The sequence below is a fragment of the Panthera uncia genome, chromosome X, assembly GCF_023721935.1.
Source record: "Panthera uncia isolate 11264 chromosome X, Puncia_PCG_1.0, whole genome shotgun sequence".
In the NCBI taxonomy this organism is placed as follows: domain Eukaryota; kingdom Metazoa; phylum Chordata; class Mammalia; order Carnivora; family Felidae; genus Panthera; species Panthera uncia.
Window position 1 is genome coordinate 103,134,547 of NC_064817.1, and position 25,808 is coordinate 103,160,354.

General features: G+C 38.2%; 1 protein-coding gene across 2 annotated transcripts in view; it reads left to right on the forward strand.

Moving 5' to 3' along the window:
• The window catches only part of SLC25A14 (solute carrier family 25 member 14), a 30,155-nt gene extending 4,756 nt beyond the window's left edge, over nt 1–25,399 (forward strand). For both annotated transcript variants that reach the window (XM_049644284.1, XM_049644285.1), the window contains 9 exons: nt 1,517–1,610; nt 3,592–3,739; nt 6,591–6,685; nt 7,973–8,058; nt 11,665–11,760; nt 15,871–15,995; nt 16,951–17,086; nt 23,923–24,003; nt 24,952–25,399. In XM_049644284.1, the coding sequence (XP_049500241.1) occupies nt 1,517–1,610; nt 3,592–3,739; nt 6,591–6,685; nt 7,973–8,058; nt 11,665–11,760; nt 15,871–15,995; nt 16,951–17,086; nt 23,923–24,003; nt 24,952–24,993 (903 nt within the window). In that variant the 3' untranslated portion in view covers nt 24,994–25,399. The remainder of the gene's footprint in view (nt 1–1,516; nt 1,611–3,591; nt 3,740–6,590; nt 6,686–7,972; nt 8,059–11,664; nt 11,761–15,870; nt 15,996–16,950; nt 17,087–23,922; nt 24,004–24,951) is intronic.
• The last annotated feature ends 409 nt before the right edge of the window (nt 25,400–25,808 follow it).

Here is a 25,808-nt window from a genome sequence, read left to right on the forward strand (position 1 = left end):
CAGTAAGTAATATCTGCTGAAATGTAAATTTTAGTACTTTTCAAAATGTAGTAATGATAATAGCTAATAGTTGAACTAGAGGGCGCCTGGCTGGCTCAGTCTGAAGAGCATGCAACAATAAACTTAAAAAAAGTTGAACTAGGTGGCAGGTACTTTTTCACGTATTTTACATATATCATTTAATTTTCACAACAACCCTGTAATATAGGATTTATAATTATCCCCATTTTACAGTTCAGAAAGCCCAGGCATAGAGTGGTTAAGTAACTTGGTCACAGAGCTAGTAAGTGGTAGTGTCAGGGTTTGAACTTAGGTAGTCTTACTTCAGAGTCTTTATTCCTGACCATAAAACATTGGAAGATGTTTTTGAAATTCAATAGTATATGTACTGTGAAGTTCTGAAAAAGGAATATTTAAAAGAAATCTGAGAGTCCATCTTAAAAGATTACTTCCAGCTGGACCAGGATTTAGGAGGCAATGCATTAGAACAGTAGTAGTTCTTAAAGGATGGAAGCACCAGCATTATCTGGAAACTTGCATATTTTCAGGCGGGACCCAGACCACTAATCAGAAATTCTGAGGGTGGCCCAACACTCTGTTTTAATCTCTCTTCTAGATTATCCTGGTGCACATAAAATTGGAAAACCACTGATCTAGAGGGCAGAACTGTGGGGAAAAGAATCCAAGAGAAATAGCTGAGTGATAGGAAAAACAAAAATGAAAAGATTGAAGATGACAGGTCTACTGGGGGTGGGATGGGGAAGAAGGCAAGGGGACTGGGAGTAGAATACATTGTTAAAAAGTCAGAACATCAAAGAAAAACATTATTTGTATGTATGTGCTTTAAAAAGACCAAGGAAAAAGAGTCACTAGATGAATGTAAGTTAAATGTCAGGGAGAAGACAGACATCATTTATATTATTTTCATTCCTCTGGGAACCAGAAGAAGATGAAAAGATACTTAGCTCAGCTTGGGCTTTGTGGGGAGAAGCTGTGTATAGCTAGAAGTAGCTAGATGAATTAAAACCCTGCAGTTTAGTGGAGAGATGAGAGGGCTAGGAATATGAGAGGGTAGTGGTGTCAGCCTTTGCTTTGCACCTGAATCAAGATAACTGAATACCATGAACTGCTTTTATGAGATGCCTCAGCCTATATAATTTGAACTCCAGGTTCCTTCACTTGTAATTGTCTAGCTGAATGTCTAAGTTGGTTGTGCTGGATGGACAACCTCTTCTTTGGGTGGGGCTATGGATAACATTAAAGAAACTAGAGAAAGAAGGGCACAAGTTGATCTTTGAGGGAATTGCACGCCTACCCGTACAGAGTGGCAGTAAAGAACACATTCATGATCATCTAGTACATAAAACAGGATCCCCCATTTTGTTTCATTCCACTTGGTAGGGTTTTTCCTCTACATCTGCTTCATTTACTAATTTTGTTGATATAAATAATGTGATCAAACACTAACAAATGCTCCTCACTCTTGTGCCTTGTTCTGATTTGTGTTTATTTTTAGCCCCAGAAAAGTGCCACTGTAAGCCATGAGATGTCTGGTCTGAATTGGAAACCCTTTGTATATGGCGGCCTTGCCTCTATTGTTGCTGAGTTTGGTAAGAATGTGAAAACTGACGAATCTGCTTCTTATGGTATAGATGGTAGCTTATGGTGACAGTTATTTTTGGTGAACATTAGAGAAAAAGTGAAAAGAAGCTCACTTTGTTTTAAAAACTATTGTCTCTAAGCCATCGAGTAATATTTTCTAAAAAAGTACTACTAATGGTATGGTGAGTGAGGTTAAGAAAGTCAAACTTAGGGGGTGCCTAGGTGGCTCAGTTGGTTAAGCATCCGACTTTGGCTTGGGTCATGATCCCGCAGTTCGTGGGTCTGAGCCCCGCATCAGGCTCTGTGCTGACAGCTCAGAGCCTGAAGCCTGTTTCAGATTCTGTCTCCCTCCCTCTCTCTGCCCCTCCCCGACTTGTGCTCTGTCTCTGTTGCTCAAAAATAAATAAATGTTAAAAAAAATTTTAATAAAAGTCAAACTTAGGAAGATTTTTTTTTATAGTTTAATGATTTGTTAATTTGCTCTAGGTTTAAGTAATGTACATGAAAAGATAAAGGGAGTTCGATAATATAGGGGTTTCTGCTATATTTTTGTACTAATGGTCTTTCCTTTATGCTAAGTTGTTTATAACTTTCTTAGTATTCAGACTTTTTTTCTTTTCTTTTTAAAAGTTTATTATTTATTTTGAGAGAGAAAGCAAGCATGAGTGGAGGGTGGGGCAGAGAGAGAGGGAGACACAGAATCTGAAGCAGACTCTGCGACAGTGCAGAGCCAGTGGGGGGCTTGAACTCACGAACTGTGACATCATGACCTGAGCTAAAGTCGGCTGTTTAACCGACTGAGCCACCCAGGCACCCCCAGACTTCTTTTTTCAAACCTCTGTCCCATTTAAAAAAATTTTTTTTTAACGTTTATTCATTTTTGAGACAGAGAGAGACAGAGCATGAATGGGGGAAGGTCAGAGAGAGAGGGAGACACAGAATCTGAAACAGGCTCCAGGCTCTGAGCTGTCAGCACAGATCCCGACGCGGGGCTCGAACTCACGGACCATGAGATCATGACCTGAGCCGAAGTCGGACGCCCAACCGACTGAGCCACCCAGGCGCCTCTCTGTCCCATTTTAGAAGAAAATTGATTAATAAGATCAAACTGGATTCTTCTCTATTTGATTTTAATTTGGAAATATTTTTTAGACTGTGTTTTTTCATCTCCCAATTTTCTCTTTCCTAAGCTATTTGTAAGTGACCCAACCCATTAATCTTTGTTGACTTTCTTGGCACATGCTCTGGTGTTATGATACCAAAGTCATAAGTGACCAGAGCTACATAATCACCTTGTTAGTTTTAGACTTCGAAGTATTCCCTAAAACACATTTTGTCAATGTAATGACCACTTTTGTGTATTGAGGTAACTAAAGAAGTTTGGTTCAAGACATTTCCCAGGCACTGTGTTAGTTATTAGTCCAGAATTAAACGTAGAACCAAGATGAGTCGGCCAAGTAGGACTTTGCTGTTATCTTTCATAATGTTAGGGAACTATTTGTTTCTTGTAAACAGATAAAAGAAAAAAAACTGACAAAACTTTATAATAGTATATAAGAGTACCTGGAACAGCAATCCCATGCTTTCCCATCTTCTTTGTGAAAAATTAGAGAGATTTATGAAGAAGTGGGGAGTCAAGGTGGGGGGGGGTGCAGAGGAAGATTCAAATGCCAAACTGTATTATGTTATAGATGAAATTAAAACATTTAAATTATTTTGTATTTGCAGTATATTAGGACCATCTTAAAGCATTTTATTATATCAGTTTCAACTATACTGTGGGCCAAATCCTACTGCCTAGATACAGTACAGTATATTTCACTTTACCACATACAACTCTTCTGAAAGTGGTACTCTTAGTAGAGATATCCCCTATGTGTTATAAAAAGGACTTTGCCTTATGTTTTCAAATTGTCATTGGCTTAAATTCAGCCAAAATTTAACCATGACTCTTTGGAGAAACTTATAAATCAGTGTGTTCTTTCATAGGAACTTTCCCTGTGGACCTGACTAAAACACGCCTTCAAGTTCAGGGCCAAAGCATTGATGTCCGTTTTAAAGAAATAAAATACCGAGGAATGTTTCATGCCTTGTTCCGAATCTATAAAGAAGAAGGCGTATTGGCTTTGTATTCTGGGTGAGACTGGATTCTTTCTTTACCTCTTGAATAGAAACACTTTCAAAAAAATTTTTTTGATGTTTATTTTTGAGAGAGAAAGAGAGACAGAGCATGAGCAGGGGAAGGGCAGAGAGAGGGAGAAACAGAACTTGAAGCAGGCTCCAGGCTCTGAGCTGTCAGCACAGAGCCCGACGTGGGGCTCAGACCCACGAACCGCAAGATCATGACCTGAGCCTAAGTCAGACGCTTAACTGACTAAGCCACCCAGGCGCCCCAAAACACTTTTCAAAGAAACCATGTATTTCAGTGGTCTGATAGTGTGTGCCCTTCATATTCACCATTCTAACTTTTAATTCAATATTCCTGTGCAAGTTTCTATTTCACTTGCTTGTAAGTCTTGAGCTTTAGATTTTGTGTTCATCTGGCTTTGCGTGATATATTTTAAAATGGATATCTCATTGCAGCATTGGCTTTCTCCTGTTTTCCTGAGAGTCATCAATAGCCCCTGTGAATAGCAGCACCAATTAATGGCTTACATTTCTGTGGTATTCTTCCTGAGTTGCCAAATACTTCTTTTAAAATTTTCCTCTTTAAAGAAATACTATTCTGGTAGTTTAAGCATAAAATGCAGAATGTGAGAGAGGGAGACTGATCTTTTTTTGTCAATTTTTAATTAGTTATAGGTTTGTGGTTTATTGCCCATTTTGTCATGTATCTGCTGCCAGTTTCCTAGGCCACTCCTGCATCTAGGTTACCAGTTTACTGCTCAGAGAAGGGACATCAATTTTATTATTAACCTATGTTAGACTTAATTTTGAAAGACAATTTTCTTAGGGAAAAAAATCAAGTAATACATCTCGAAGCAAGTGAATCATGGATCATCTGTTTCACCTTGTTCTTTAATCAGCATGGACAATCACAAGATTATTTTTTTCTAATAGCAAGCAGTAAAGTCAGAAATATGCATATTTAGTCATCATTTTTAAAATCTTAACCATCCAAGCTGCTGTCGTTTTTCTATTTATAACTACTAAAGTATAGTTCTGCAACTTGGAAGAATCTCAAAGGGGGTATGAGTGAGAATGTCTTCAGTTTATAAGCAGAACTTAAATATGGTGAAATCTTGGCTCTAGTGTCTTCTTGATAGATGAAAGATACATGTACAGCTGTTAGGAAGTAAGGTTGATTTTTAAAAAATCTCCATGAGGTGAATAATTGTGTGTACTTCTTTTCCTACATTGCTAGATTCAATTTGCTAATATTTTGTTAAGGATTTTTGCATCTAAATTCATGAGAGATATTTTCCTGTAGTTTTTCCTTTTTGTACTCTTTTTGTCTGGTTTTGATATTGGGGTAATACTAGCCTCATAAAATGAATTGGTAAGTATTCCCTCTCCTTTTTTCTGGAAGAGATTATGTAAGATTAGTGTTGATTTTTTTAGGTGTTTGGTAGAATTCCCCCATTGAAATTTTCTGGGCCTGGAGATTTCCTTTTTGGGAACTTTTAAATTATGAATTAAAATGTTTTAATTGTTATGAGACTATTCAAATGATCTATTTCATGTTTTTTTGATGATTCCCATATTTTTATCTGTTTCATTCTGATTGAGTTTTGGTAGTTTGTAGTTTTTGAGGAATTAGTCCATTTCTTCTGAGTTGTTGAATTTATGAGCATAAAGTCGTTTATAGTAGTATTCCCTTATTCTTTAAATGGCTGCAGAATTTGTAGTGCTGTTGCTTGTTTCGTTCCTGATATTGGTGACTTCCATCTTTTTATTATTATGAACCTTGCTAGAGGTTTATCAATTTTATTGATTTTTTTCAAAAAAGCTGGATTTTTCTCTATTTTTGTTTTCAGTTTTATTAATTTATGCTCTTTACTATGTCCTCCCCTTCTGCTTGCTTTGGTTTTATTTTGCTCTTCTTTTTCTAGTTTCTTGAGTTAGGAACTTATGTTGATTTGGGATTTCCCTCCTTTCTAATGTAAGCATTTCGTGATGTAAATTTCCCTCTGAGCATTGCTTTGGCTGTGCCCTATGTATTTTAACAGGTTCAATTTTCATTTTCATTCAGTTCTATGTATTTTAAAAATTTCCTTTGAGACTTCCTGTGAACCATGGATTATTTAGAAATGTGATGTTTGGGGCGCCTGGGTGGCTCAGTCGGTTAAGCGGCCAACTTCGGCTCAGGTCATGATCTCGCGGTCCGTGAGTTCGAGCCCCGCGTCGGGCTCTGTGTTGACAGCTCAGAGCCTGGAGCCTGTCTCAGATTCTGTGTCTCCCTCTCTCTGACCCTCCCCCGTTCATGCTCTGTCTCTCTCTGTCTCAAAAATAAACGTTAAAAAAAATTTTAGAAATGTGATGTTTGATTTCCAAGTGTTTGAGGATTTTCCTTACTGATTTCTAGTTTGATTCCATTATAGTCAGAGAATGTACTCTATATGACTTCAATTCTTTTAAACTTGTTGAGTTTTGGGGTGCCTGGGTGGCTCAGTCGGTTAGGTGTCTGACTCTTAATTTTGGCTCAGGTCATGATCTCATGGTTTGTGGGTTCAAGCCCTGTGTCGAGCTCTGTGCTGACAGCATGGAGCCTACTTGGGATTCTCCCTCTCCCTCTCTCTCTGACTCTCCCCTGCACTCGCTCACTCTCTAAATAAATAAATAAACTTAAAAAAATAAAAAAAATAGTTTTGTTTTATGATCCAAATGTGCTCTCTCTTGGTGAATGTTCCACTGTGCTTGAATAAATGCATATTCTGAAGTAGTTGGGTGGAATGAGGTGAGTAATGGAAATGAGTAGACTATCTAGATGTGTTTAATCTGCAAGTGCACATTGAGTATAGTTGACTTTTTCTTTCTTTTTTTGGCAGAATCGCTCCTGCTTTGCTAAGACAGGCATCATATGGCACCATCAAAATTGGCATTTACCAAAGCTTGAAGAGATTATTTGTAGAACGTCTAGAAGGTCAGTATAGACTTCTTCTCTTTTAGGGTGATACTCAGAGGATTATCAAAATCATGCTTACTAAGAAGCATTCATCATGGGATGCTTGAGAGTGGATGACAGTCATTGCAAGGACAAAGCGAGTTCATACTGACTTGGGATTAATCCTTGCAGGAGTGATCTATGAGTTAGAAGGACCTGCTCTTTAAGTTTGTCCCTTTTTCTATCAAAGAAAAAAAAAGGCTTCTGGTCATCACAGAGGGAACATGGACAAGTTTGTCCAGAAAATTAACGCTATCTTCATTGCCAAAAAGACTTCAACTATAAGCAGTTCTGTAGCTGCCATTTTTGATAAGCTTTTGTTAGATGGAGTAATTTTAGACTATTCTAGATTCTGTTGTACCTATGACCACCTTACCCACATTCAGCATTATCCTATGTCTCTATTATTGTTGCTGTAGCATTTCTATCCTGATATGGTACTAAATGGTTATTTTACCACAGGGCTGTTGCATGGTTGTGGATAGCTGGAGAGCCTTTTGATTAGTAATGTCTTTTGAGTTACTTGATTGTGCTAAATTGACTTTTTCTGGAGCCTCTTCTTTGAGGATTCTGAAGGATTTACTTCCTAAAATAATTTCCTTTCACAGATGCTTCACTTGGGTTTACCTAGTTTCTGTTTGTAGGCTCTCCATGGTAAGAAGGCATGGTGAAGATGGAATTTTCATTTTAGAATATTATGCTCTGTTTCTTCTTCTTATTTTTCTTTTTTTTTTTTGGCTGAGTGGATTTAATTTCAAATGACTAGTTTTTCACATTTGAACTACAGAAACCTGTAAATAGAGGCCAGTAGATATCAAGGCCAGTCAAAATTAATATTTAAGTAATTTTTTTCTGTTATCCGTAAGCTTTTACCTTTTAAAATTCTGTTGCTAAGTCTTTAGAGTTGATGATTCTCCAGAAAAATACTTAAAGAAATTTTTTAGGTGTTTGAAATGATTGAGGAAGAAATACCACATTCTGAATTTATGTGGGCTATTGCCAGTTGCTCTATACAGAATAATAGGACATGTGCTAGTGTCCTTTAGAACTACCTTTAAAAAATAGTGATTTATGTTTTATAATTTTTATGTTGCAGTGATGATATGGGATCTAGAAATATTTGAGGTTTTTTTTTTTAATTTTCATAAGCTTTGTGGTTCATTTCTTACAGTCAATTGCCTAGGGTTCCCTTCCTCTGAAAGATCAGTACTTTATTCTCAGAAACTAGTACTTAATACAAGCAGAATTTTTTTTTCCTTTTTACAGATGAAACTCTTCTAATTAATATGATCTGTGGGGTAGTGTCAGGAGTGATATCTTCCGCTATAGCCAACCCCACTGATGTACTAAAGGTAAGAGAGGTCTGGTAGCATTGGATGTATGCAATGTGATGTGAAAAGAGTATGAACTTTGAGTCAGATCTCCACTTGCCAGCTGTAAAACCTTTGGCAAATCACTTAACTGTGTTAAGCCTTAGTTTCCTCATTTGTAAAATGAAGATAATTTAGTACTTATTGCATAGGTTTGCTTAGGATTAGAGATAATATGTGTAGACTGCCTATCACACTTGGTAGATTGTAGATGCTCAGTAAATAATAGTCAATTTATTATGATATGCATTGATCCTTTGGTCTTTAGAGTATGCAAAGCTGTATAAGATTCTTTCCAAGGACTATGTAATTTTAAGGGAATCAGTTTTCAGATACCTCATTTCCATTTATATTCTTCTAAAATTGATCTGAGAAAGAACTTGTGTTTTTATTTTTAATAGTTCTTTTCCCACTTTACAAAAGAAAGGCATACTCCCAACCCATTTTAAATCTCAGTATGGTATATTGACCAGTGGTGTAACCTGGGGTACCAAACAAAGGGATACATCAAAATATAGTTTTTGGAGAAGACTCCTTTAATAGCTAATTGAGGTACCTTAGTCTATAATGCATCTGTCTTTTCTTGTCTTACCTATATTTCCATTAAGGATGAGATTTGGCTTTTAAATGGTATATTTTGGTTTGTGTTGGGATATTCTGAATACAAAACTTGAACAGTATAGGTTAGTGGTATTGATTTTTAAAAATATAATTGGATTTCTTTCAGGTTTTATCAAAAGACAGGATGAAACATTTATTTGATAATATTAATCTTCATCTTATTTTATCTCATAAAATGGTAAACAGTTTCTACATAGTTACTAACTTATTTAAACTTAGGATTAATAGGGGCGCCTGGGTGGCTCAGTCGGTTAAGCATCCGACTTCGGCTCAGGTCACGATCTCATGGTCCGCGAGTTCGAGCCCCGCGTCGGGCTCTGGGCTGATGGCTCAGAGCCTGGAGCTTGCTTCCGATTCTGTGTCTCCCTCTCTCTCTGCCCCTCCCCCGTTCATGCTGTGTCTCTCTCTGTCTCAAAAATAAATAAACGTTAAAAAAAAATTTAAAAAAAAGTAAACTTAGGATTAATTAAAAGCACTAAATATATGATTATAATGTGTGAGAGGGTCACAAGTTTTTGAGAGTTATTTTAGAGGGAATATGAGAAAAAAGAGGACATATGCTTTAATTATTTGAAACCATAGGTGGTTAGGTTAGTGAAGGAGAGATCTATTGCAATTCAGAGAGTTTTGAGAACCAAGAGAGTGACATGAAAAACCGCACACAAGAAAGAAACCAGTGATGGTTGATGGAGAAAGGATAAGAAATGAACTTTCTAGATTAAATTGAGAGTAATATATACAGAATTTTTTATCACTTTTGATTTGAAGAGTAAGTATTTGTGAAGAGAACTGATTGTATCCTAAAACTCTAAAATATTTGCAATATAATTACACTTGACCTTTTCAAGAACAATAATACTTAACTCCCTAAAGTTTCCTTTCTTATCCATGTGGATCCTAGATTTAATCACCTAAGTGATTCACTTCAATTTCCTGTCCCTTTGACCTGCTTGGTACAATTACAACCATTGACCCATGCTATAATCTACCTTTTCCTTTCTTATACCTGGGTAGGGCTGAAGGCACTGGGGGTGGGGTGAGTCACAAACTTAGACTGTGATGGTACCAATATAGGATCTATAATCATAATCGGGTTGTTCAGTGCTTGCGTATATCCTTGAACAGCTCTTTCTTTGATCTATGTGTTGCTTCCTTGCCTTTGTATATATAGCTCTCTGACTGTAATGCCTTTTACCCATTTTCTCATGAATTTATCCTTCAGGACTGCTCAGGAACAGGGCCAGGACTAGGATGAGACAAATGAGGTGCTCCTTGTGGATGCAAAATGGAAGGGGGCACAAAAGAAAACCACCTCAGTAATCAAGAGAGATAACATTTAAAAAAATTTTTTTAACGTTTTTTATTTTGAGAGGAGCTCAAGCCAGGGAGGGGCAGAGAGAGAGGGAGACACAGAATCTGAAGCAGGCTCCAGGCTCTGAGCTGTCAGCACAGAGCCTGATGTGGGGCTCGAACTCATGAACCATGAGATCATGACCTGAGCTGAAGTTGGACCCTTAACCAACTGAGCCACCCAGGCACCCCAAGAGATAACACTTTTATGCAATATTTTTCAAAAATTAAAATGAATGCAAATTATTCACGATGAATAAAGTATCAATATTTTGTATAATTCATCTCACCTCCTCACCCTAATCTCATCCTGTTGGATTCTGTCTTTAGTTAAATTTTTGATATTTGGTTCATTGTGGGTTTTTCTGCATTCATTTTCATGTCTTAAAATATTGCATTATTATTTGGATTACTGAGGGTTTTTTTTGAGTCCCCCTCCTACATTTTGTGCCAGAGGAAAGTGCCATACTTGCCTCACCCTAGTCCCAGCCCTGCTCAGGAATCACTTCCTTAAAGAAGTCTCCTACTTGCTTCACCCTAGTCCCAGCCCTGCTCAGGAATTACCTCCTTAAAGAAGTCTCCTACTTACCATAGGATATTTGTAGTTTTTAAAATTTATCTTTGTAATAGTTTCTATTCCGATTTAACTGAGTTTAGGTTTTTATCTCAAAACTCTTAGTAGTAGCAGTTGACTTTCCATGTAAAAACATGCTGTTGTCTCCTGATTTACCAAAGACATTTATTGAAACCTAGAGTTGTGCATCCTGAAAATCAGGCCCACATTTGGGCCACTAGTATTTAGCGACTGGCTGCTTTGATTCTATGTGTGCAGTCACGGGGGGAATTGTACCAAATCTTTCATGTGGCTTTTTTTTTTAAATTTTAAATTTTTGTTTATTTTTGAGAGAGAGAGGTGCATGCAAGCTGGGGTGGAGCAGAGAGAGAGGGAGACAGAATCCAAAGCAGGCTCTGTACTGTCAGCACAGAGCTCAATGCAGGTCTTGAACTCACGAATGGTGAGATAATGACCTGAGCCAAAGTTGGACGCTTAACCGACTGAGCTACCCAGTTGCCCCAACTAATCACATTTTAGAAGAATTATTTTCTACCCTCACTGAGTACTTGTTCTCTTTTTCCCAGAATTTCTACCAGCTCTAGAATTGATTGACTTAGTATAAGGAACGTGAGGCTAATGAAAATCATTTTTTTAATTAAAAAAATTTTTTTAACATTTATTTATTATTGAGAGACAGAGCATGAGCATGGGAGGGACAGAGAGAGGGGGAGACACAGAATCTGAAGGAGGTTCCAGGCTCTGAGCTGTTAGCACAGAGCCCAACACAGGGCTGGAACTCACAAACCGCAAGATCATGACTTGAGCTGAAGTCTGACACTTAACCAACTGAGCCACCCAGGCACCCCTGATGAAAATCATTTTTATGAGACATACTTTTACACAAATTACACTTCTAAAATATATAGTTTGTCATTAATTTCATCAGAATAACAGGGTAACATTTCTGAGAATTCCCAAATACTGTTTTCTTAATTTTAAATGAGTGAAACCTCTCATTTTGGTCTCTGTTAAAACAAAATGTTCACCCCTTCTTACTTTAGATTCGAATGCAGGCTCAAGGAAGTCTGTTCCAAGGCAGCATGATTGGCAGCTTCATCGATATATACCAACAAGAAGGTGCCAGGGGTCTGTGGAGGGTAAGTACTCTTTATGCCCCTTTCCTATAAATTTGCAAAGAATACTTCTTATACGAAGCCATAAAATTATGAATTGTCAGCTTACGCTGTTTAATTTTTTGTAACCCAGAACATAAGGTAAGAAACTTTCTTATCACCTATGAAAGGACCAAAACTTACCAGTTTCTTCATTTCTGCTTAATGTTTGGGGATGTTTGTGTGAGAGAAGTTAATGACATTACTTGAGATAGTCATTTTGATTTGTTTAAATTCACAGTGAATTTAAGTCTTCAATACATATTTTTGCCTGTTTTGTACTAACGCTGCACTATATATTTGTGATAGTCTCTGATTACCTAAAACAGCTTTTCTTAACCTTATAAAAAGTAAAAATTGTACTAAAAATATTGAGATCTATAAAAGAAAAAAATCCAGTATTATTAACTAGAGATAATCACTGTTAACATTTTGCCATTTAATCTTCCAGTCTTCTATCTACTCCTGTTTTTGTTTTTGTTCCTATAACTTTTTATCTTATTTTAATCACTTAATAAGACTACTTGTAGAATATACACAGATAGTAGAATGGGAAATCCATTAATAGGCTCTTAAAGAAGAGAGCTTTGTGTTTTTTTTTCCTTCCTTCATATTTGTCCCCAACTTCCTATAAAAATTTTAAACATACAGAAAAGTTGAAAGAACAGAACAGTGAACACCTTATATACCCAGATTAAATGACTGTTAACATCTGGCCATATATGCTTTATCTGTTTATATGTGTGTACACAGATAAACATACACACACATTCTTTTTTTGTTTTTTTTTTTGCTAACTTATTTGAAAGGAAGTTGCCGACATCATGGTACTCTCCTAAATAGTTCGTTATGCATCTCCTAAGAAATAAGGACATTCTCCTATATAATAATACATAATAATGATATCATTATCACATCTAAGAAAATTAACAAGCCCTTAATACCTAACATCCAGTCTGTATTCAAATTTTCCTTATTGATGAGACCAGGCCAGTTTTCTTATAGAATGTTTCCCCTGTATTTCCTTCAAACTGGAAGTTAGGTCTGTTGACTTGATTAGATTCACATTAAACATTTTGGTAAGAGAACTTCATAGGTTACACTGTATATTTCATATTGTATCAAAGCAAGAAGCACATATTACTTTGTCCCACAATTAATGATGCCAAGTTTGATTATTTGGTAAGATGATGTCCACCAGGTCTCACCATTGTAAGAGATAAAAATTTTTCCCCCTTTGTAATTAGCAGGTAACCTGTAGGGTGATACTCTAGCAACATGCATATATCCTGTTACTTAATAACCTTTCACTTAATGGTCTTAGCATCCATTAATGATCCTTGAGGTTTGCTTTTTGATAACAGGGTGCACTTTCTTGATTAGTCTAATTTAAAACCAGAAAATGGACCTAACTAGATATTTTCACAAACTAATGCAAAGGGAAAGACAAAGCAGGAATGACAATAGGGAGTTTTTGTCAAAACATAGCTACTTTATTTTTAGTTAAAAATTTTAATTGTGGTAAAATACACGTAACATAAAACTTAGCATCTTAAACATTTTTAAATGTACAGTTCAGTAGTGATAAGTACATTTACATTGTTGTACAGTTAGTCTCTAGATTTCTTTTTTCTTGCAAAACTGAAACTCTGTACCCATTAAACAACTCCCCATTTTCCCCTCCCCCTGGTGACCATCCTTCTATCTGTCTCTTATGAATTTGACTATTCTGGGTACCTCATGTAAGTGGAATCATACAGTATTTGTGTTTTGTTACTGGTTTATTTTACTTAGCATAATTTGTTCCACGTTCATTCGTGTCGTCACTTGTCAGAATATCCTTCCTTTTTAAGGCTGAACAATACTCCATTGTATCTATTTCCACATTTTATTTATCTGTTCATCTGTTAATGGGCATTTAAGTTGTTTCTGTAGCTTGGCTTTTGTGAATAATGCTACTCTGAATATGGGTGTGAAAATATCTCTTCAAGACTCTGATTTCAGTTCTTTTGTGTATATACCCAGAAACGAGATTGCTGGATCACATGGTAATTCTATGTTTAATGTTTTGAGGAATGGAACATAGCTACTTTCATGATCCAGGCTGCTTAAATCGTCCAGGCATGTAAGATAAAGAAGTGAAGTACATTGTGTTATGTACTCTTTTGACACAGACATGTATTATTTGCATATTAAAATATAGGAATAGGGGTGCCTGGGTGGCTCAGTTGGTTAAGCATCTGACTTCGGCTCAGGTCATGATCTTGAGGTTCGTGAGTTTGAGCCCTGCATCAGGCTCTCTGCTGTCAGCACAGAGCCTGCTTTGGATCCTCTGTCCCCCTCGCTCTACCCCTCCCCCACTCACACGCTCTTTGTCTCTCTCAAAACTTAAAAAAAATACAGGAATATTTTTTCATTTCAACACGGAAATAGGTTTACATTTTTCTTCAAACACATGGTCTCCTTTGTCATTGTTTTATTTTCCTGCTTTAATTGTCACATGAGTACTGGAAACATTTTATTTTCTAACTTCATTGTAAGAAATAACAGCACAAGTGAAAGTCAGAGTTGGAGACATGGTAGAGAGTTATGGGGACCCTGGTGAACTGGAGAGGAGTGTGGACCCTATTCATTGTTGTCTTGCATGATGGGAGTCCAGTGTGGCCAAAGTGTTTGGGCTTTCAAGAGAAGCTGAAAATCTGCATTCCTATGGGAAGTATCCTGTTTTTTATACACTGACAGCTAATTCGGCCTTCTAGAAACACTGTGTAGGCCATACACAACATGTCTGTTGCCTGAATTTGGCTCATGGGCTCCAATTTGGGGCGTTACTGTTCAGCAAGGTAGTCTTCTGTGAAGATCATCTTCTAACACTGTTGAGCAGGTGGAAGTGTCCGAGAGGAAGGCACTGTTGGGCCAGCCAGCCCGACCAGCAGAATTAGACATCTTCTGATGATAGCACAGCTACGTCACTTCCACTTTATGAGTTGAATTTGGGAATTTATAAATGATTGAGCACTTTATAACAGGTATCCCAGAAAGCACTTGTCCCCGTGGTATGTTATTTTCAAATGTAAATGACATTTTATTTTATTTTTTAAAATGTTTATTTTTGAGAGAGAGAGAGTATGAGCAAGGGAGGGGCAGAGAAGGACAGATGATCAGAAACAGGCTCCACATTGACAGCTGCGAGCCCCTTGTGGGGCTGAAACTCACGAACTGCAAGGTCATGACCTAAGCCGAAGTTGGATGCTCAACCGACTGAGCCACCCAGGAGTCCCTATTTTATTTTTTTAATGTTTGTTTATTTTTGAAATAGAGAGCGAGCATGTATGCGTGAGAACTGGGGAGAGGCAGAGAGGGAGGGAGCCTGAGGATCCAAAGTGAGTTCTGCGCTGACAGCAGAGAGCCCAGTGCAGGACTCGAACTCAGGAACCTTGAGATCATGACCTTGAGCCGAAGTCGGACACTTAACTGACTGAGCCACCCAGGTGCCCCCAGACTTGGATTTTTATGTCACTTTGCAACTCCCAACCTGTTTTGTTCTGTTTTATTTTTATTTATTTGTTTTTTAAATCATATTTTTTTTTGAGAGAGAGGGGGCTCAAGTGAGCGAGAGGCAGAGAGAGAGAATCCCACAAGGGGCAGAGTTGGGGGGTAGGGAGAGACACAGAGACAGAAAGGCTCACCTGGAATGGGGCTCGTGCTCACCCGAAGCGGGGCGTGAGCTCACCTAATGTGGAGCTCAAACTCACGAACCACGAGATCATGACCTGAGCCGAAGTCAGATACTTAATGACTGAGCCATCTAGGTGCTCCTCTCTCATATTTTAATGTTTATTTTGAGAGAGAGAGAACGTGCACATGGGAGGGACAGAGAGAGAGGGAATCCCAAGCAAGCTCTGCACTGTCAGCACAGAGCTGAACGTGGGGCTCGATCTCACAATCCAATTCATGAGATCATGACCTGAGCCTAAATCAAGAGTTGGACACTTAACAGACTGAGCCACCCAGGTGCCCCTTGTTCACTTTTTTACAATTTATGTCACTAACCTGTGTATTTCTTTGGTGTGTAATATCACTTACATATTGCAGGGTGTTGTCCCAACTGCTCAGCGGGCTGCCATTGTTGTGGGCGTGGAGTTACCAGTCTATGATATTACAAAGAAGCACTTAATATTGTCAGGGGTGATGGGAGACACAATTTTAACTCACTTTGTGTAAGTATTATAGGCTGTGCTTATTCCATATTTCCATTATTTTGAGCACAAAAAGCATCTTTCACTGAGGTCCTCATGTAGAATCAATAATGGGTACAGATGGTCTAGATACTCCTCTCTGTCTTATCTCCAGAACTTCAAGCCTTCTAATACTTGTACAGAGATCCTAGATGCTGTGGGTAGATACTGTACTGTGGGTAGATACTGTAGATACTGTACTACCACTGTACTTGGTAGCAGTGTCTAATACAACAGCCTATCAGATGTCTAGGATTTGCATTTGTTCATACACAGCCTCTATATCTAATTTTATCTGTTATTTTCTTTGGTTAAGTTTGGATCAGAAAGCAAACTTTTCTCAATGAGAATCAGAAAAAAGTGAAAATTTATAGGGCCTGTGAAACAAAACCACAGTTTTGGGCTAAAGACTGTTGCTAGCCTTATCCTACATTCTCTTCATATTGGAACTTTTATGATACTTTACTGCTCGAAGTATACCGCATTTGGTATATGATGCTGTGGTATGAAAACTTATATATCTAATAGATGATGTGTGTTAGTTTCTGCTTAGGGATCCTGCTAGACTTCTAAATTGCCCCCCCCCGCCCCCAACCAAAGGCTAAGTTTTGGATTGAAAAGTGAAGGGCATAATACTTTTTAAAGGATTTTATTTTTAAGTAATCTCTACACTCAGTATGGGGCTTGAACTTACTACCTGAGATCAAGAGTCACATGCTCTACGGACTGAGCCAGCCAGGTGCCCCACAGGGATACCTTTTGAATGATATTTCTTTAGAACACATTTCCTCTCTCTTTAGATTGTAATGAAAGGGCAGGTGCCAAGTTTTATCTGATGAGTCTGACTCATCATACAGTTATGAATTTATGTTTGGCATAATTTCTGTTTAGTCAGGGTTGGAAGTGAGGTGGTTTATCTTAAAGTTTTCATTTTTAGTTCCAGCTTTACATGCGGCTTGGCTGGTGCTCTGGCTTCCAATCCAGTTGATGTGGTTCGAACTCGCATGATGAACCAGAGGGCAATCGTGGGACATGTGGACCTTTACAAGGGTACTTTAGATGGTATTTTAAAGGTATGCACACTGTAGGCTTGGTTTGCATTTTTGATTTTTTTAGATGTCTCAGGCATTCTTTCAGTCCTTATTCTTGGTTGCTATGTATCATTTTGAAGATGGAAGAATCATTATATATATTTTTAATAGCCTCTCAGAACAATTTCCAGTTATAAAAGCTGTCTCCTTGGCAATCTGCTGATATGCAGTGGTCCTTAATATTATCATTCCAGTTTGAATACTTGAGACTGCAGGATACTTTTATTAATAGCACCATGTAGAATTATTGAGATAGAAGGGACTTAAGATATCCCACATTTACCTGCTTCAGGTAAGACAGAGACCCTGTAATAGAAAATCTGGTACTCAATTTCAGTTCAGTATTGTGCTGTTGCTTACACTTTGCCTTTGAAAGTTTCTGCGATGCTATGTTTGTAGGAAACTGAATATCACAAATGTGTTGTGTAATCACTGGTGATCATCCTTCTACAAAAAGCAAATTTGGGGCCAAAATACGACATTTCCATATGGTTTCTCTGTGCTGTCAGTTTAGTTTAACAACCATTTATTATCTAACAGGAACCATTTTAGTAGATACAGAGAAATTACAGTATACTGCAGGTGTACAAACAGATAATCAGCACAGCCTGGTAAACTTGATAAACTCAGGGACCTATGGAAGGAAATTTTAGTCTAATTTGGAAGTTTAGGATAGGCTCCCTGTAGATGGTGGCATCTTGAATAACTCACATCTGTTGAGTGTTTTTACTTTGTATCAGAAACTGTCCTAATGAGACTTACATGTATTCATTCACTTAATCCTCATCATTACCCCATGTGGTAGATACTAAAGCACTAGAGATTAACTAACCTGCCCCAAATTTTGCAGCTAGTGGGGTTTCAGCTCAGACCATTTGGCTTCAAACTAACATTCTTAACCTCTACACTGTAGTGCCTTTCTTATGTTGATGGCTAAGGGGTTAAATAGGTTATTTTTTTTTAATTTTTTTTAACATTTATTTATTTTTGAGACAGAGAGAGAGAGAGAGCATGAATAGGGGAGGGTCAGAGAAAGAGGGAGATACAGAATCCGAAACAGGCTCCAGGGTCTGAGCTGTCAGCCCAGAGCCCGACGCGGGGCTCGAACCCACGGACCGTGAGATCATGACCTGAGCGAAGTCGGACGCTTAACCGACTGAGCCACCCAGGCGCCCCAAAATAGGTTATAAAGGATATTGAATGCTATGCTGAGGTACTTGGGTTTTTTTTTTTTAACTTGATGGGGAGCTATTGAAAGATCTTAATCAGGTCAGATTTGTATTTTAGATCACTTTGGGTTTGTTAAGACAGTGGTTCTCAGGTGGATTGGAGCCACCTGGGGAAACTTTCACAGCTCCTGTGTCTACTGTAGACCAATGAACTCAGAACTTATGGGGGTAGGGGACCCAGGTTGAAAGTATTTTTAAAAGTCCTCAGGTGATTGCAGTGTTCACCTAAGGTTGAAAAGCCATTTATCTAAGGGGTAAGCCTAGAGCAGTGGTTCTTTTTTTTTTTTTTTTTTTTTTCCAACATTTTTTATTTATTTTTGGGACAGAGAGAGACAGAGCATGAACGGGGGAGGGGCAGAGAGAGAGGGAGACACAGAATCGGAAACAGGCTCCAGGCTCCGAGCCATCAGCCCAGAGCCTGACGCGGGGCTCGAACTCACGGACCGCGAGATCGTGACCTGGCTGAAGTCGGACGCTTAACCGACTGCGCCACCCAGGCGCCCCTAGAGCAGTGGTTCTTAAGGCATTAACTTGCCTCAGAATCACCTGGAGGGCTTATTCAAATGCAGATGGCTGGGGCCCATCACCAGATTCTGATTCAGCAGGTCTTGAATAGGGACTTGAGAATTTGTGTTTCTAACCAGTTCTCAGGCAATACTGAGACTCTGGATACTACACTTTGAGAAACAATGACCTGGAGATAGGGAAGCTGATTAGAAAGCTGTTAGTAATCTAAGATAGAGGCAATAAAGCCTGAATTTGAGCACTGTAGTGGGGATGCAGAAGGTAGGATAGAGTTGAGAATAATTTAGTTGATAAAGTCAATAGGATTTGCTTGAGTAGGTGTGGAGAGGTGTGAGAGAAAGGAAGTGCCAGAGATAAGTTCCCAGTTCTTTGTTTTGGTGACTGTGTGGTGATTCCCATTGACACAGTTATCACAGGAAAAACAGGTTTTTTTGGGTGGGGTGGGGGGAGACAGTATAGTTTTGGATACTTAGTTTGAAGTGCATGAGGAACATGCAGTGGATATATTTGGAGACCTTAGTCTTAACTCAGGGGAGAGTTTAGGGATATAGATAGGAGCCTGGGGAAGCAGTAGTGTACAGGTGTTACATAACTGTGGAGGGGGAGACCAAGGAGAGAACGTAGAGGAGTTCACATCATTTTTGCCTTTCTAGCACACTAGAGTATTATGCATTCCTTTCATTAATAGTGATTCACAGAGGAAGTGATTCTCAGACTTTGGGGAGTAGAGTTTGGTAAAAGCCCCTCTTTGCTATTTCTGACATGCTTACCCTTCCACTTGACAATCACTGGTATAGAGAGAGAGAAAGGGAGGGCCAAGGAAATAACTCTGAGGAATACCAATTGCTAAGGGCTTGGCAGGTGGGAAACCTAGGAGAGACACCGAAAGATAACAGTCAAAAGATATGAGGAAACTTAGAAGAGCCATGGAAGCCCAGGGAGTAATGAGTTTGAAGAAGAGATGAGTAGTTATTTAATGCCAACTGGAATAGAGAGGTCCAATATAAGGACTACAAACTATCTGTTGGATTTGATATTTTCTAGAGGAGGTTTGCTGGAATGATGTTTGCAAAAGCTAGATTGATGTGCATGAGGAGTGTGTTTAATTATTCATTCATCCAGTACAAAAATGTTTAAGTCTTATGTGCCAGGTGCTGTTCTAGTTTGGTGAACAGAAAAGTTTTGGCCTTTGTCATGACACTTTAATTCTAATAGAGACAGGTAAACACATAGGAATCAAGGGTAAATAGACAAGTGTAAAATACTCTTTCAAGAAGGTTGGCTAACAGGAGATAGAATGTACAATAATAGAGTAATAGCTAGCATTTAGTGAATGCTTATTATGTGCCACACACTATAGTCTATCTTTTAGCTCACAGCAACCCTATGGAGTAGATATGTTTTGATTTTATAAACAAGGGAACTTGGGTGGGAGTGGCTAAGTACCCAAGATTATACACCTAATAAGTGGCAAATCTGGGACTTAAACCAGAGTCTGATTCAAAAGTTTAAACTTATAACCACCATGCTGTGTTATATTGTCAGAAACATATTTTCATGTTGGCAGTAACCTTTACCTATATTCACTCTCTCATTCATTTACTTGCTGTTAAAGTTCTTTATACTGATTGCTCTATATTGTCATTTTATATAATAGCATCTTGCTTTATTACTTCATCAGCGAGAGTCCCAGAGCACTAGTGAATGGAGTTCTGCATTCATTTCTGCCATAGAAACCAACAGCTGCAAATCTTACCCTGTCACCCCTGTCTTAAAACCCTTGAATGGCTTCTCGTTGACCCAAGGCTCTATATGATTTGGCCACTTTTTACTTCTACAGCCTTATCACTGCTACCTTTATTCTACATTCCAGATGTACTATACAATTTCCACTGGTAGACTTTCCTTCATTCCCAAATTTTCATCCATGCCATATACTTTGTTAGATGCCCCCACCCTACCCTATATATCCTTTTCACTTAGCTAGTTCCTATTCATTCTTCAGACCTCGTTACTTTCTCCTAAAGGCCTTCCCTGACTGATGAACTAGGTTATGTGTACACAGTTTCTTGTACTTACTCTGACAACATTTATTTTATTATTTAAAAACATCTTTTTTGAGGACTAATTTACATATTGTAAAATTTACCTATTCAAAGTGGCTTTTGGTATATTCACAGATTTGTGTGACTGTCATCACCACAGTTGATTTTAGAACATTTTCATGAATTCAAAAATAAACCTCGTACTCTTTAGTTATCACCTCCCTGTTCCCTCACTCCCAGTCCTAAGAAACCACTAACCTACTTTTCTAACTCTTTAGATTTGCATATTCTAGATATCTCATATAAATGAAATCATACAATATGTGATCTTTTTGACTGGCTCCTTTCACTTACCACAATGTTTCAAGGTTCATTCATGTCTTAGTACGTATCAGTGTGTTCCTTTTTATGGCTGGGTGATACTCCATTGTGTGGCTGTATCACATTTATATTTGTTACATTTTATTGTAATTGCTTTTAATGCCTGTCTGCCCCAGTAGACTGTAAGTTCCATGAAGGCAGGGCCATGTGCATCTTATCACTTTATCCACAGCAGATTATTTATTGAATGAATGCACAACTTTATGAAGTAGTCTGTTGTCTCTGTTTATCTACAAAAGTTCTTGTGTTTGTTTTCATACAACTGTCTGAAGCCAGGCACTGGGCCTCCCAGTCCTAATGTTCTATAGAAGTTAGTCACTGTTTTGGAGCTTTTTAAAGATTCATATGGCTCATGAGAGTATTAGAGACCCTTACTGTGTTTGTATGTTCATGTACTCAACAGATATTCATTTAGGTATTTATTGGAAACTTTCCTGTGTCAGACAGTGTTAGGTGGTAGGGATATAATGGTGAGCAAGACAAACATAGTCCCTGTTCTCCTGGAGACTACATTCTAGTTGAGGGAGACAGACAATAAACACACAGATAATAATATAATTTCAGATAGAATTAAATGCTATTAAGACATAAATAGAGCATGAGACAGTGACTTGGAAATGATAGTAGGGAACTACTTCAGCCAGGATAGCCAGGACAAGGCTGTGGGTAGGTGATATTTGAGCAGAGATCTGAATGATGAGAAGAAGGTGATGAAGATCTGAGAGAAAAAACATTTCAAAAAGAGGGAACAGGTACAAAGGCCCTGAGTTGGGAATGAACTGGATATGTTCAAAGGTTAAAAGGAAGGCTGGTGTGGCTGAGTGTGGTAAATGAAGGAGAAAGTAGTAGGAAATGAAACTGGAGAGACTGGCAGGGGCTAAATCATGTAGGATCCTATAGATCATCACATAAAATTTGCAATTACAGTGAAATCCACTGGGAAGCCATTGGAGAGCTTGAAGCAGGAAAGTGACACTATTTATAATTTAATGTATAAATTATATTTTTTTTATATTGGATTGTATCTCTAAGGTCCCATGTCATTTTAGCAGTCTATGATTCTAGGTTATCTGCATCTGGCTGAATTTCACAATTTTCCAACGTCAATTTTGGTCTCAGACCTTCAGCATTTGCTGGTAATCCATTGGGGGAAAGCATATTACCACTATGATTCTGTAAAAGTCCCCTTATTCTGTTACTATTTGTTCAAAAAATGATTAGTAAGGATAATTATCTTGAGTATTCTTAATCTACAGGATGGGATAGGGGATATTTACAAGTCTGGATTCTCATATTAATGTCCTATCCAAATATATCAATTATTTAGTATAGTGGCGGGTTTTACTTCACCAGGGGAAGGGCAAAATAACATCGCAATGTCTAACCCAGTGCCTAACACACAGGAGTTACTTAATAGATATTTTAAAATAGTACACAAAATAGGGACTGTTTCTGCTGGCTGAATTCAACACACCACCAGTTTATGACCTTTGTCATTTAATATGTCATTTAATTCAAATAACTACTCAGTTGGTGTTTTTAGGACCCCCCATTGTATAAAACAGGAAACCTAAACTCAAAGCAATTTACGCACTGTTCCTCATGCAATCTTGAAAGCATTTACATCAGGCAGTCCATGGCATTACACAGAAGTTGATAGAATGAAACAGACTCAGAGGAGGATAGTGACTGCTCAGCTCCTTATTCCCTACCCTACTTTAGTTTTCCTATTAGCACTTCCATTTCTGAATATAATATAAATCAATCTATGTATTTGTCAGCTTTTCTAGAGAGTGCACTCCTTGAGGGCAGGGAGTGTATAAGTTATCTCTTCCTTTATAACAAATTGCTCCAAAACTCACTTCCTTAAAACAGTAAACATTTGTGATCACGCAGTTTCTGTGGGTCTGGAATTCAGAAGCAACTTAGCTTAGTGATTTCAGCTTAGATTCTCTTGTGAGGTTGTAGTCAGATGTCAGCTAGAGCTACAGCCATATCTGAAGGCTAGACTGGAGCTGGGATATCTGCTTCAAAGATCACTCATGTGGCTATTAGCAGGAATTATTAGCTGTTGGCTACTAAACCTGTGTTCCTCTCTGGAAGTTGGCTGGAAGCCTTAGTTTCTCCCCTTCTGGGCCTCTCATGACGTGACAGCTAACTTTATAGTGAACAATTCAAGAGAGAAGAAGACAGAAGCAGAAGCCTTTTAGATCTAAAACATCTTTTATACCATAATGGAGGTGACAGACTACTGCTGTATTTTCTTGGTGACCTAGACCTCTCCTGGTATGTTGTGAGAGGGGTTACACAAGGATATGAATAACTAGTGGTGGCTTTCATTGGGGTCATATTGGAGGCTGGCTACCACAGACACTTTCTCTCTCGTTTACTGTTATTACTATTATCCCAGCATCAAGAAGAGTACCTTGCATAGGCAAGGTGCTTAAATATTTGTTGAATGAGTGGGTAGATTTAGACTGTATATGAATTCAAAATGTATGGCTTTAGAAAAACAACATTAATGGAGCCATAAGTTGTTGGGGAGGGACATGGAAGATGAGTACTAAAAATAAAAGTAATTGTCAGATGTACATAGTAAGGGGAATTCACTCTATTTTTGATTATATCTTTCCCTCAGATGTGGAAACATGAGGGATTTTTTGCACTCTATAAAGGATTTTGGCCAAACTGGCTTCGACTTGGACCCTGGAACATCATTGTATCCTTTTAGAATATGAGAATGAAAGCAGATGCTTTAAGCTCCCAGGTAATTTTTTACTATGGGAAGGAAAATTTGGTTATTGACACCTTTAGGCAAGTGAGTAACTCAAGCATTCTAATGGTGACCATTGAGGATAGAACTAAGTAGAGAAATGGCTTTTAGTTGGAGTCTAGTACAAACTAAAGGCAGCGGAAAAGATGTACCAAAGTGTCCTCTTTAAAACAAAACAAGTACAAACAAATCTGGAAGGGGTTATGAAGTTTTTGGAAACCCTGTTGGGATTTGCCCACAGGAAACTACATGCTGAGGTGGTCCAGATTTCCTACTCCTAACTATAGGACCAGAGCAACTGGAGAAATAATAAGACAGAAAACACTCATAGGGTGAAGGAATCCAGGCCAAGTAGGTCTCTTTCCTCACGGATGGCTCTTCTTTCTTTAGCTGTGTTTGAGTGCCTCCTTTGTGCAGAGAGAATTGAATGTTGTATATAGTTTGTGTGTATAGTGGTGAGCATTGCAGGGTTCAAAAGTAATTCCTTGCCCTTGTGGAATCTATAGGTTGAGAGAGGGAGTATGCCTCTCTCTCCTTGGGATTGATCTGATCACCTAAGAGTAACAGTTACTCTTAGCATTGAATTATATATATGTTGTCATTAATGTTCTTGGGTGTGTGTGAGAGAGTGTGTGTGGCCTGTTGGCCACTGAAGACTATAAGTATGTTAGAGTTCTAATCTGTTTTTATTGCTAAATGCCAAATCATAAGGGGTACGTGGTGGGCACTCAATGCATGCTTGATTTGCCAGGTATTGTTTTTAAAAAGTCTTAAGCAAGTACAACTCAGAATCTGAGATAGACTACCTCAGTGTAAGAGAATGCAATACACAATTTTAGAACTAGGTTTAGCTTTCATTGTCAACCCAATGATCTTCCATGACTTACTCCTCAGTTTTTTATTACATATGAGCAGCTCAAGAGGCTTCAAATCTAAGAACTGAATTATACGTGAGCCAAGCCCTGCCAGCGTTTCTACTTTTTTCCCTATTTCCGTGTTCTAATGTATTTTGACAAAGTTGTAAGTGTTTACTGAACCATTGGTCTCCCAAGGGCCTCCTGATGGAAGAACTACAGGATGCTTCAAAATTGTTCGTGTGTTTGTGTTACCATGTTAACTTTTCCGTGAGAGGAAGTGTTAACATTGCGACTCTGGCCCCAGATTGGTATCTTCTATGAAGATGGATACTGATAGATGACATTAAAATGGCCTTCTTTTCAAATGTGGGTTAAATGTAGTTGGTTAGCCCCAAACTTGAGCTAGAGCAGAAGGCATAGGCCAGGGCAGTTACTGCTATGTATGTTACAGACCTCGGTTCTCATTAAAGTATTTATTGGCAGAATCACTTCGGCTTTGTCTTCATTTACTACTTTCTCCTTTGCCAGCTCTTTAAGTTACATTCTCCAGAAGGTGATAAAGAGGGGGTTACTGTGAAATTGAGTCTAGACTCTTCAAGCACATTTATGGAAATAGACTAAGTGCATTGTGTTTTTCCACTGCCACTTGTCATAATGCTACTCATTTTTAAAATTTTTTAAAAAAATTTATTTTTGAGAGAGAGAGACAGAGTGCAAGTGCGGGAGGGGGCAGAGAGAGAGAGAGAGAGAAGACACAGAATCTGAAGCAGGCTCCAGGGTCTGAGCTGTTGTGTTACTCACTTAAACATCAGGCAAATTGTTCTTTCCTAAGCATGAATAAATAAACAAGTGGCTCATTTGGAAGTTTCTACAGATAAAATGTTAAAAGAGGCT